The 12,674-nt window shown below is 40.6% G+C and overlaps 1 protein-coding gene across 1 annotated transcript in view; it reads left to right on the forward strand.

Moving 5' to 3' along the window:
• Positions 1-12,674, forward strand: part of RSPO3 (R-spondin 3) — a 58,822-nt gene that overhangs the window by 24,494 nt on the left and 21,654 nt on the right. Inside the window, exons 2-4 of the mRNA XM_066315347.1 lie at positions 7,421-7,612; positions 9,151-9,297; positions 11,593-11,790. Coding sequence (XP_066171444.1) covers positions 7,421-7,612; positions 9,151-9,297; positions 11,593-11,790 — 537 coding nt within the window. The remainder of the gene's footprint in view (positions 1-7,420; positions 7,613-9,150; positions 9,298-11,592; positions 11,791-12,674) is intronic.

Below are 12,674 nucleotides of genomic sequence, written 5' to 3' on the forward strand. Positions count from 1 at the left end.
AGAGGATATTAAATAATTGACCAAAGGCACATCTGAGCACCGCCAAGGCAGTGGGCTGGCTTGCTGTTGGGCTTATTAGTTTTTTAATGCTGTAAACATGGTAGTAGAAAATCATAGTTTCAACATGGGATTACAGGCTTTTGCTGTCTAAACCCTTCTCCCTAGTCCCCAGCATGGAAAGTAAAATCTGTTACATCCTGCTGTTCTTTCTGTGGTTTCTGAAACAAAACTTTGAGAGAAAAACTCTGGTCTCAAAAGACCCTGTGGGAAATGAGAAACTTGCAAATGCTACTGTAGTTGTGTAATGTTGACAGTATGAGCTGAGTGATCCTTATACAGATTGGAAATACACGAGCATCTGTGTAATATGCAACAATAAAAGTCTCCAGTATGTTAGGAGAACAAACCAGGAAAAGCAAATGAGGTGTGGGGAGTACAGACCCTGCTACCACCAGGATAGCCTAAGCATTCATAACCTTTGTTAGAAACACAAAAATAGGCAATGGAAAGTTAACTCTCAAGCAGAAAGACCACACATTTCAAAGAATGAGCCTGTACACTATGTATTTTTGCTTCTTTACTCAGTAGAAACATGCATCTCTTGTAGGGAAGAGATTGGAGAGTCAAGGGAATCATAGGGACAGTGTCTGTGTCCATATGACGAGTATAAAATCAACTGGGGATCTTCACGACAGCAGCTGGCAGGACTAGAATATTAAAGTATTGTCTAAATGTGCATCAAATACAATTTCTTTCCAAAAGTCACACCACTTTTTTTTTTTTTTTTTCTGAGGACAGATGCTTTATTTGCAAGTAGCTGAATCTGATGACTGTCATAACAGAGCCGGTCACAGAATTATTAGGTTACTACAATTAGTAGGTTACTACTTTTAATCAATCAATTACTTACCTTTCTATAACAGCTTTTTTTTCTAGACAATAAGATGGAGCTTATGTAATTGAGGTTACATTTTAGAAAAAATTCATAATGAATAGTCTTGAAGGCTGGGTATTGGGAAACAACTATAGCTGACTCTAAAGGTAATAATTTTTTATTTATTTACTTATAGGATTTAGAACTCGATGTGAGAAGGTATTGCATGACCTGGTCTTACCTTCACCATCATTACCAGAGTGTTTAAGGCATTTTTTTCAAGCATCCTCTTTGGTTCCTATACTGGTTAAACTTCCTAGATCCTTGAATGTTGGTGGCGCTCCATAGTATGTGGAAAAAAAGTCAATTTCCCTTCTCTCTCCACAAAAAGAATTTTTCAGTTTATTTACAAAACTCTCTGGAATGACAAGGAGCCATTTGTGGTTGTTGTGGCTGATTTCTGTCGTGCTAAAGATGCTAGGAGACTGCATAAAACTCTGCACCCCTGGTGAGATTTTTCAGCCTGTTGATGCTCTTTCTAACAGAATTCAGAGGAAATGTGTTCTGGCTGCCAGTATTCCTAATTTTCAGGATCACTCTGCCAGACATGTGTTTAATAATGGTGAGGCAATCCCCAATGAGGTCTTGGCCATTTGGGCCAAGGGCCTCCTTGCTTGTAGACACCGCTACAAAACAGTTACAGATACTCCCTGAGACTGTGGAACAGTCCCATACTCATGTTTCTGCTGCTTTTTAGAAGTCTTGACATTTGGTAAATAAAATAGATTAGTTTCTTTTCCCTCAGATGTGAAGTTGAAGAGAAAAATATTGTCAAGCCAGGCAGAGGTTTGAGGAAAATTTTTTTGTTTTGTATAAGATCTTTTTTCCTTCAAAACATAGGAAGACACTTGGCAATCCTCTTTGCTACATGTTTTGTATCAGAAGGCAGCAATACTCTAAAGTAAAATAGAAGTCAGGCAAATCTCTGGAAGAGCTACCACTCTCTCAGAAAGAAGTCCTAAAATATTTGTGAAGATTAAATCACAAAGAGAAACAGAAGATGTTAAAGTTTTAACAGTTTTTTAGACTGGGTTTTCCTCTTTGCCTCTTTTGTGGGTGCCTCAAATTCCTGTATATCCAGAGGAGGCTGAACAGAGAGTCCACATTCCTTAGCTATCACCACAGATTCAGTTAGATCCCAGGAAACTTATTGCCAATCCAATGTAGTAATTGCTGCATACAGGTTTATCTTCCCCAGCTGCTCCCCCATCACAGTCCCTTGCCTCCCTGCAGGTAATTTAAGGCTGAGTGATCATGAAGAGCTTAACCTGGAAGGCTGAACTCAGGTTTCACCTTGGCCCAGGCTGGCAATCTATTTAGCACTGATAATACCAAATGTCAAGCCCATGCATCCCAGGGCTGTCCTACCACTCCTGAGCTTTGTCTTGCTCTGCACTGTCTATTGCCTGCACGACAGTTCAGTGTTTTCCCCACCATTGTGTGTCCCACCTCTAACACGTTTCCACACAAAGAGACACTGTCCAAGAAAGAGTCTGAGGAAATACGCTGTGGATTGCAAACTGAATTCCTTAATGACTTTCTCATTAGAAGAGCTGACTGCCAAATGATCATTGCACTTGCCTAAAGGACGGTCGGCATGACTGAGAGTGGCTTTGCTTTACATGAAGTATTGTTTTCAGGCCACTACCACAGGCAGCTGCTTCTCACTGGGCAAGGGAAAGAGAAAGGGACGTAAGAGAACACATAAAGCAATTGAATGACAGGAGAACCCATGGGATTTCCTATCCCAAATCCCCACCAAGGGCTAATGTCCATGTGGGTCCTGCGTGGTGGTAAAAGATGAGGTGGGGTCTGGCTCTCCCGGCAAGGGGCAGCCCAGCTGGGAAGGCTGAATTCCAGAGCAGCTCTGCTGTGAAAATATTTCCTGTGAGAACTCACAAGCCTGAGAAACCAGGAACAGCAGCAGGGATGGAATTCATTTGCTTAGCATATCCATTTCAAGAGCAAACCTCTAAATGGACATCTCGTTATTGGACAGCAGAGATGAGACAGTGCACCTCAGCTGTGGCAAATGGGCAAAGAATATTCTTTCACCCTGTGCTTTCTCCCACTGTCAGAACATATGCCCAGCTGGATTTCTCCTGCATTTTCTTATTTCCATTTTTTTTTTTTTTTGAATTCTATAAATTTTAATCTATACATGGAGTAAAACTGATTGAAAAATGTCATTGCAAAGGTTTAGAATTTATTTGCTCTGCATGTTCAAAATCTAGCTTTTCATCCACAAAAGTTAAGATTCAAACTCAGCTCCTTATCCTTAACTTTCTATTTTTAACAGAGACTCATTGTTTCCAGACTAGGGCTTTGGAAAATATTCTGAGATTTCATTTGCTAATGAGACTTAAAACTAATATCTGGACAAACAGCTTGCACAAAAAGAGGCATCTGGGAAGAAAGGGGCTTAAAGCCAGACAGAAGAAGGGAATGGTTCAACATTTGTTTGGAGTCTTCTATAATCTCCACCATTTAGGTTTTACAAAAAGTAAAAAGGAGGGATAGATTTTGGACTTATAGCCACTCATGAGTCTGCAAATGAGTAGCTTGTATCACTTCTGGGTGATGTTCCTGTAAGAGCTGAGAAAGAACTTGTCTTTATCTCTGTGCTCCCACCATTTGCTTTGCCCACCGCTATGCTGCGTTTTCCATCCCTGAGAGTCTGTGATTTCACTGTGTTCAAAAAGTGTTTGGATACAAGAGGGTGGAGCACTCAATGGTTAGTAGGGTCATGCATAGATTATTTCATCCTCATTGAGTCAGATCCAAATGTTGTTGAGAATTTTTTATATTTAATTTTTTTTTGCAGTTGTAACAGAGCAGGCTGTACCAAAGACCAAGTGGTTTCAAGCAAGTGTATTTAGCAAGAGCATTTCTTGGACATATTTGCAAAGCTACAGTCCATACCTCCTGGTTCTTCAGCCAGTGCCTAACCCACAAGGCCACAGTGCCCAACCCTCTGCCAAGGCACTGAATCTCTCTTCATCCCTCTTACCACATCTATAATTTGTGGCTAACAGGAGTGGTCTCTGCTCTTCCTGGTGCTTTATCACCTGCTTTTTCACTTCAAAGCACTTCTTAATGTCGATATACGTTTCTTACCCATTTCTACTGTTGGCCTAAGTCTAGAAATTTGAGCAATGCTTACTCCTGGTGTACCTTGACTGGATTTCACCAGTTTATGTTTCATCACTTAAGCTGTGAGCTCAGTGTCTCATATGGGGGGAAAAAAAAGAGATAAAACTTCTGGTTTCTTGCTTGGGGTTATGGTTGCTGAAGCACTTGAGATCTGCAGGTACTAACAACTTGAGGAATGAGAGAGGAAGAGTAAGGGCCAGTTCTGTACCCAGAAGATTGAATGGATTCTGGAATCCCTTCAATCCCACCCAGTCTTTGCAGCAGGGGAAGGACTGGCCCATACACTGTGAGGATATGGCAAGCATCTGGATCTGAACTAGAGGGAGGACGCTGAGGGGTAACAAGTACAAGATCTTCAGCTGGAACTTGGAGATGCCTAATTTCAAACGTGTTCTCTCATTCTCTAGGCACAAATATTTTTGCTCCACAATTTTTTTCTCCCAGGTTCAATGACAAAGCCCAGCACTTTCAAAGAATGCCTGGAGTTTCTGGAGCATGCAGCTTGTCCCTTCCTGCTTTGATTCTTGCGTGGGCCAGAATAAGGGTCTACCCTTACTGCAAGACAAATGAGAAACTATTTTATTACACAGATACAAGACTCAAAGAAATGCCAGACATAGTAAGAGACAATCAAAAAAGCATATATCTTTAATAGTTTTTAAGAGAAAAAGCACATACTTCATTTAAAATGCCAATTCTGACTTTTCAGTTATATTTTTCTTTAAGAATTTCCAAGAACTGGAGCTTATTTTGCTTCACAGAGTTAATTATAACATGACATCAAATCAGTGGAACTTGACTTGCATATTTTATCCTATTCCTTGGTCCATAACACTAGCAGTAACATTCTTCATTTGGAAATACAGACTTTTCTTTTTTGTTGTGTTTTTTTGTATGAGATGTATCTAGAATGCATGAAAAGAGACAGAAATTGTGTAAATGGATAGGAGTACATTTTATTTTATACTTAGTACTTCTTGAGTTAAAGGGGAGATGGAAATTTGCCATGTAATGGATCTTAGCTATAGAGAATTATCATATTTCAATAGTAAAGTATTGCCTGTCTCAGCTCACACACACATCTTGACCTCAAGAGCAGTTGCATATAATGTTTTCTCTGTCAAGAGAATCTATTCATAATGATGTGTCACAGGTGCTCACACATAATATGTTTCCCGTCAAAAGTGGTCATGCATATTTTATATAGCAGCTTTGATGACAAATATTTTGTACTTCAGCTGCTTTTTCATCCTAATGTCAGACTTAATGAAGGAAAGTCACAGATAGTTTTTAAATAATGTCAGCTTCTTAGATCACATTACCGTGTCTGCCTTTTAAAGCAGTTTCATACGAGGGCCACAAGAGAGAGGAGAGAGAGATAAGGACGTTTTCATTTACTTAGCTTTAAAAAGAAAATATTTCCTGGGCTAATAATTTCAAAATCAATAAGCTCAGTATCTTTGGAATATTTTCAGAAAAAAATATTATATTGATTAAGTACTCAGTATTTTGAGAGTCTGGTGAAAGCAAATATAATAACTGAATTGGGGTTGCAACCTCTCACTATTCTCATTTATTCTCACAATGATGTTGTGTCCTCATTGTAAACACATTTTCCTCTGGGTAGTCCTACAAAATGAGTGTCTCAGTATGCAGAGAGACTTGAGTTCTTGCATTCTTAGTGAAATTGATTGTGCACAGCATGGCCAAAGTTTGTACGTCTCATCTATGTCCAGCCCTACTGAGAGAAATAACCCTCATTCCTCATTTTATCAGTGAAAGAGGAAGAGTGAACTTGAATTCCCTTTGAGGTTCTTCAGATCACAGAACTTGTCATTGAAACCTCAGAGCACAGAAAAGTGCTTTTCCCATTCATGGGGCCTGTCTTTTCTGCTGAGAGTGTAGGTGACTAAAATACAGAGGTATTCCTGAACTTCCCTGCCAGGCAACCCTCCCCTGAGCAGCAGGCAGTGGCGGCTCTCAACATGTAAGCCATGGATTCATATGGACTCCTGGTCTGCCTCCAAGGGGTCCACAGAAGGGACTTGAAAAAAACAAGTTAATTGTGTGCGCAAACTATTTAGCAGTGCCTGCAGATCAAAATAAAATCAAAGCATTAAAATAAACAATCACACCATGGCATGTGCATATTTACAAAATTATCACTGGCCTAAGGAGAAGGCAGAACAGGAAGCCAATAGTATTTATAAATACAAGTTACAAATGTAAGTGAGGACTATATTTCTTCTATATATGAAATATAACCAGATGTGTTAGGCTGAGAGATTAAAGCTTGCACTTAAAAAAATGACCATTTTTTTCATGCAAGACAAGACCAAAGAAAGAGGGGACAGAGGGTCTGGAGTTACTTGATGCTTCATTGTTTTCTTAGTTTCAACTTATTTAATAAAGCAAGCAAGAAGGAATTAAAAGTAGGTAACAACTTCTAAAGTACAGGAGGATGAAAAACTTTATTCCCTACCACTGAGAAGTAACACACTTCAGTGTATCACACAGCAGATTAATGTCTGCTACTAAAAAGATAGTCTGCAAGGGCATCTTCTTTCCTGCTACACCCAAGTCCCAAAAGAAGTTAGTCAGTGAGTGTAATAAATTTTGCTTTCCTTGTCTGAAGAATTAGAACAATTCAATTGAAAGGCAAATATAATCCTACCTGTGCTACATGCTGAGACTGGACCAGAGTAAATGCCACAGTTAAGTCTAAACATCAGGTTGTAATTGTTAGAGATTAAAAACATGCCAGAGAGAACATTCCAGGGAATGAAGGAGGCTGAGAAGAATGGCTTTCCCGTGTCTTTTTTTTAAAGTATCATCAGATCTTACAAGGATCTTACAAGATCTTTTTCCTGCACAGCAGAACTCAAATAAAATGGCATTTAGTCAATGAAGGAAATTATACACTAGACGGATTTTTAGTCATCCAACTAGGAAAAGTAAGAGTAAGTGAACATGAATTTATCTCCTGAGCCAAGTGCACACAAGGCAGAAAAGCCCCTGAAAATAGGGAAAAGAAAAATTAATATTCTCTAGAATGCTGCTGTTCCATGCAATCTATTTCAAAGATCATTTACTGTTGGCTATTTCTGCAAGATGTGAAGATGTCAGCTGAGCTTCTCATTTTTATGCAGATTAAATAATTTCTGAAATGACAAGTCAGGTCAGAAGAGACATAAGAAAAAATGAAGCAATCTTTAGAGCTGTCAGAGAGATGGATAGTCCACCCTTCCAAGTGCAGAGGAACCATTATTTCATGGTCTCATTTAATGTATTGTTCTCTCACAGTTTGTTTTCTTTAAATTCTTCTCTTCTCAGTGCATCCTAACGTGAGCCAGGGTTGCCAAGGAGGGTGTGCTACATGCTCTGACTACAATGGATGCCTGTCATGTAAGCCCAGGCTCTTTTTTGTTCTGGAGAGGATTGGCATGAAACAGATTGGAGTATGTCTTTCCTCGTGTCCAAGTGGATACTATGGGACACGGTATCCCGACATTAATAAGTGTGCAAGTAAGTGCTGGGGAAAGGGGAAGAGCATGGATTTTTTTGTTTCTCTTGAATGCTGTGTCTCCTTAGGAATCAAGTCAACAGAGAAGAAGATGGACAGGCCTTATTTGTTCAGTTCTTTGTAGTATTGCAGTAAACATTAACCCAAGGAAGAAGTTAAAGACCACAAAGTGGCCTAAAGCTCAGGGATCCTGGCTCTGCATGAATGATCTGCCTAGAATCCAGATGATGGCCTTCTCCTCCTCTACATCCCCTGTGAAGAGGGAGCACTGGTGGGCACCAGGCACTGCCCTCCAGAAGCAAGAGAATGCCAGCAGCTCTAAAGAGAGAGAGGAGACCGAGGAAGGCTGAATCGTGGTGGCTGGAGCTGTTTATCCCACTGCCCTTACCTGCTTGACCCCTGCGACAAAGAGAGAAGATGGCAGGGGGGCATTATTTGGAGATGTGGTTTGCCCTGGTCTCTTTCTTTACAGCTTGTCTCACACTCATGGTAGTCCTCTGAATGCCTGTAGAAGCTGGCCAGGCTTCAGCTGGCCAGGTTTCAGCCTGATTTGGGGGAATCTACTGATTTGTGTTGTCTTCAGGCTGGGGGACAGAGAAGCCAATTCTATTCTTTGCTGCTCAGGCAACATTTTGACCCCACTATAGATTTTTGAACCACAAATGAACTGGAAAAGATTGCAATGTCCTCCCCACGCCTCTTTTTGTTGTCGAATTCACTGTTTTTAATCCCACAGGTGATATAAAAACATAAGAGCGATGGCCAAGAAACTCTCCCAGTTTTTACCTGGTAATAAAAGTTATTTAATGAATGGACTCCAGAGTAAAGTCTTACAGAGTAACTTGACACTGCAAAGTATTTGCTCACTTTTTAGCAGTGTGTGGCCTTGCATATCAAACATAAGCCGAGCCATACATAAGGTTTAATTCATTTCTCTTAAAAAATTCTGAGAACTGGGAAACATATCAGTGATGCCAATTTGGATAGTTATATAGAGAATACATTAATACTACAGAACATCTGATTGAACATCAGGGAATAATTTAAAGAAAAAGAAAGATATGTTGATCAAAACCACTCCTAAGTAGATTCTAAATTCTGGCTTTGGGGTTTTTTTTCCTTCTTTTTTCTCCTGGATGAATATTTTTTATCTCCTGGGAATAGGTAGTGTGGAGCCAAACGAGCACTTGTGCCCCATGGGATTAATTAGTACCTGTGTGGTGCCAGTGTAGGGCAGAAGCAAATTGTGTTATTCTCACATGCTGTGCTCTGCCTGCCATTTGCATAGGTCTCCAAGAAGATTAGCAGTGTGAGGCTGTTCAGCATCAGGCCATCCTTTCTAAATTCTCACCCATGCCAGGGTCCCTTGTGGCTGGCCTCACCATGTGGCCTCATGGGCCAGGAGAAGACCTAACATAATTTGCTTCCTTTGAGGATTGTCTGACATCGCTAGAATTGAGTGATTTTGGTATATGTGAGAGAGCCCATGGCAGTTCATGGCAAAGAGCAACAACACTGTTGTTTACTGTTTGCATTTCAGAATGTAAAGCTGACTGTGATACCTGCTTCACCAGAAACTTCTGCACAAAGTGTAAAAGTGGGTTTTACTTATACAGTGGGAAGTGCCTTGAAAAGTGCCCTGATGGGCTGGAAGCCAACAACCACACGATGGAGTGCACTAGCATTGGTGAGTCTGGTCCCCATGTCCTGCCTCGTTTTCTCAGAAGGGGATGTAGGATCTAAGGAAGGCATGATCAATTACAACACCAGGGAAGTGCAACTTAAAATGAAAATGTTCTTCATGACAAGATGTATTCCCCAGCACAAAAACTTAAGGTGTTTTCCAAGTCTGCCACTTCACAAGAAGCACAAACTTGGTTGTGTCCCACAAACGCAGCCTTGATGCTAAGAGCAATTCTGCCAGAGGAAGACAGTCTGTTTGGTCTGCCCTGAGGTAGCAAGACATATATCTCTTGCTTGGTTACAGTGCTATGCAGCACCACTAACATCAAAGTTTCAAAAACCCTGAGTCAGATCCCACATGTAGTTTAAAAAAGATTAAAATGCTAATGGCTTTACTTTAGCTCCTTTATACTACCTGAGCCTTCAAAGCATGCATGCAACAACATTTTGAAGCTTACCTTTTCAAAGGTGAAGGCTAGAAACTAACATAGTAAGGAAACAGCCCCCCCCAGAGCCCTCCAATCTCCAAAATGGTATATGTGCATTATCACCTGACTTCAGAAAATGAGTATTAAAACAAAACACCAAATAGGGTGTCACTGACACTGAAGGAGTGAGATTTACGTCATTGTGACTCACTGGCTGTGGAGAAGAGACCTGCTTTTGTATCTTCAGCCTCTGACTCAAAAGCTCCAATTATTCACACAAGGGCAATTTTGGAGGTCACCACACCTAACTGTCTGCTCCATTCCTTTGCCACTCCTCCAAATGAAGGAGGAACAAGTGATATATTTGCCTGTGAACAGCTGCAGGTAGCATCCCCCACCATGGGCACACTGAAGCTGTGGCAGGGTTCAGGTTATCTTCGTACATTGGCTGTAAATTGTGTTGGATGAGGCCTGTGAGCTGCAGTACAAGCAGTAACCTCTTCAGCCACCAGCAACCAGGGAGCCCTTAGGCACAGTCTGGCCACGATGGAAATCTTCCCCACAGCTTCAATCACATAGCTCTCTCTGGCATAGAGTGTTTTGGAGGGGAAGTAATGCAGGAATAAGAGTAATATGCAGTAGTTTGGTGTTTTCCTTCTCAAATATATATTAGTTCAGGTGGCAGTGTAGGTTTTCATGATTTTATTTTCAAGCGAAGACTTTCTTTGAAAGAAATTCAAGGGATCATTTTTGTTTCTTGATGGCTCTTTCCAACTGCTGGAGACTCAGCTGCTTTAACAGTCAGTCTCAGACAGGAAAAGCCATTTAAAGCTATGGAGTAAAACCAGAACATTTCTGTGCCCATGAAAGCCAATTATTTTAACATGAGAGCTCCAGTGGAACATGAAAAAAATGACCCACATGACAATCCACTGGAGGAAGACTCAGAGATTGCCTGAAGTCTGTTATATTTCTAGGTTTCAGAAAATTCAGAAGTAAATTCTGGATCTGGAAAAATGTTGACTTACTTGTTCCTCCTTATAGAGGGACCAGAATTCTTCACTTCTTCAGTGGTGGCTTATAATCTTAAGCATTTACTATTATTTTTCAAGAGAAAGATAGTGAGATGGCATAAGAGAAGGACAGCTATTAAAACCATACTGTTAACCTTCCAAGTTTATTCCCACCTTTTGTTTACACTCTTTGGACAAGTGTGAAATGACACAACTTCTGACTTCCAAACAGTACAAGGATGCACATTCACATCACTCTGGTTTAGAAAGGATAACCTGCACCATTCTGAAAAGTTTGAAACCTCACACTGACCAAAATTCTTCTCTGCTTTGCCTGTTTCCAGCTTGTATATTCTCCAGATGATGGCTCTTTAGATGGCCAGACACTTGACTTCTAATGTAACATCTTTTGATATCAGTTGGTCCTTAATAATTATCAATTTCCAAATTTCCACCTTTGAGATAAGCTGCAGCAGCTTGACCCGATGACTTCACTCACCTTTCACACAGGCATGACCAAAGTTTATTCCACTGAAGCTAAAAGGTTTTACACCTCCATCAAACCAAAGCAAAGTCAGAACAAACCTCAGTGATTTCATTGAGACTGGTTGTGCTGTTATTGCCTTGTTTCAGGAATGGAGTTACAGAACAGCGAGTAGAAAATAGTAACAGACATAATTATTTGACATTATTTTGTACAGTATATCCTTAACAATTTCTGTCATTTCATTGCTGCAACTCACTACTAATTAATCCATTGCCACCTTTTGGCTGCTGCAGAATGAAAATAATGTACCATATGTATTCTGTATATAAAAGTATATTGGTCAGGCTCAGTTTGTTCTATGTTTATTGCAGTGCACTGTGAAACTAGTGAGTGGAGTCCATGGAGTCCTTGCATGAAGAAGGGAAAAACTTGTGGTTTCAAAAGAGGAAATGAAGTAAGGGTCAGAGAGATCGTACAGCATCCGTCAGCAAAGGGAAATCCTTGCCCAGCTACAACCGAGAGCAGAAAATGTATTGTACAAAGAAAGAGATGTCAGAAGGAAGGAAAAGGTACCAAGTTATCATCATCATAATGAGATTGATATTGTGTTTGTTTAATAATTCACACCTGAATTCTTAGGCCTCAATTGCAGGCTTCAACAAAGCTGCCATTGATGTGGTGTTTTTTGGGCTGGAGAGAATTGTGCCTTTGCCTGCAGTAAATAAAATCCTAACACTGCTCAAAAAAATGTGCTTTGTGTGATCTAGAGAAGACAGGGTGGGCTGGAAGGGAAGGCACTTTGTCTCCCAATTCTCTCCGCTGAAAGAGTTGCCAAGATGAGAAGTTGCATTGTAGTGCTCAGAACAAAAAGATCCATCTAAAACATGTTATGGTGGGAGTTGTCTGTTGGGTATCAGGAAGCTAAGTTTCATGCTTCAACAGAGAGATTCCTCTGAACCAATTCCTATTTTGTACCTCCCTACAAGATTTTAATTCTTGTAACTGCAGAGCTGTGGCCTCTCTCCCAGCCTGAACTCTTTCTCTGGGTGACAAACACGGCCTGATCCTGCCATCTTCATCTGGGTCATCAAGTCCCAGCATGGGAGAAAAATCACAGCGTTGCATGGCAGACAAGGGAAACTCCACTTGGTTTTCACCAAAGAAACAAGACTGCCAGCAGAACTGTCCCTCCATGCAAAACAGCTTGTTGGACTTACTCCCCAGCACAGCAGTGAGGGAATGGTATCACACATCTTAAGACTGGGAGATGCTTAAGAAGTCTATGAAATACTGATTTACACAAATTCCACCCATTAGATATTGTTGTTTGAATATTCTTCCCTTCTTGAAGAGGGGAAGATACTTGATCTGTCTTCAGTGAAGTTACTCTGGTTGGCACAGGAGGAACTATGGGATATTTCCTTTTCTCCATTCCTCCCATTTTTCTCTGTTC

The sequence above is a fragment of the Sylvia atricapilla genome, chromosome 3, assembly GCF_009819655.1.
Source record: "Sylvia atricapilla isolate bSylAtr1 chromosome 3, bSylAtr1.pri, whole genome shotgun sequence".
Lineage (NCBI taxonomy): Eukaryota > Metazoa > Chordata > Aves > Passeriformes > Sylviidae > Sylvia > Sylvia atricapilla.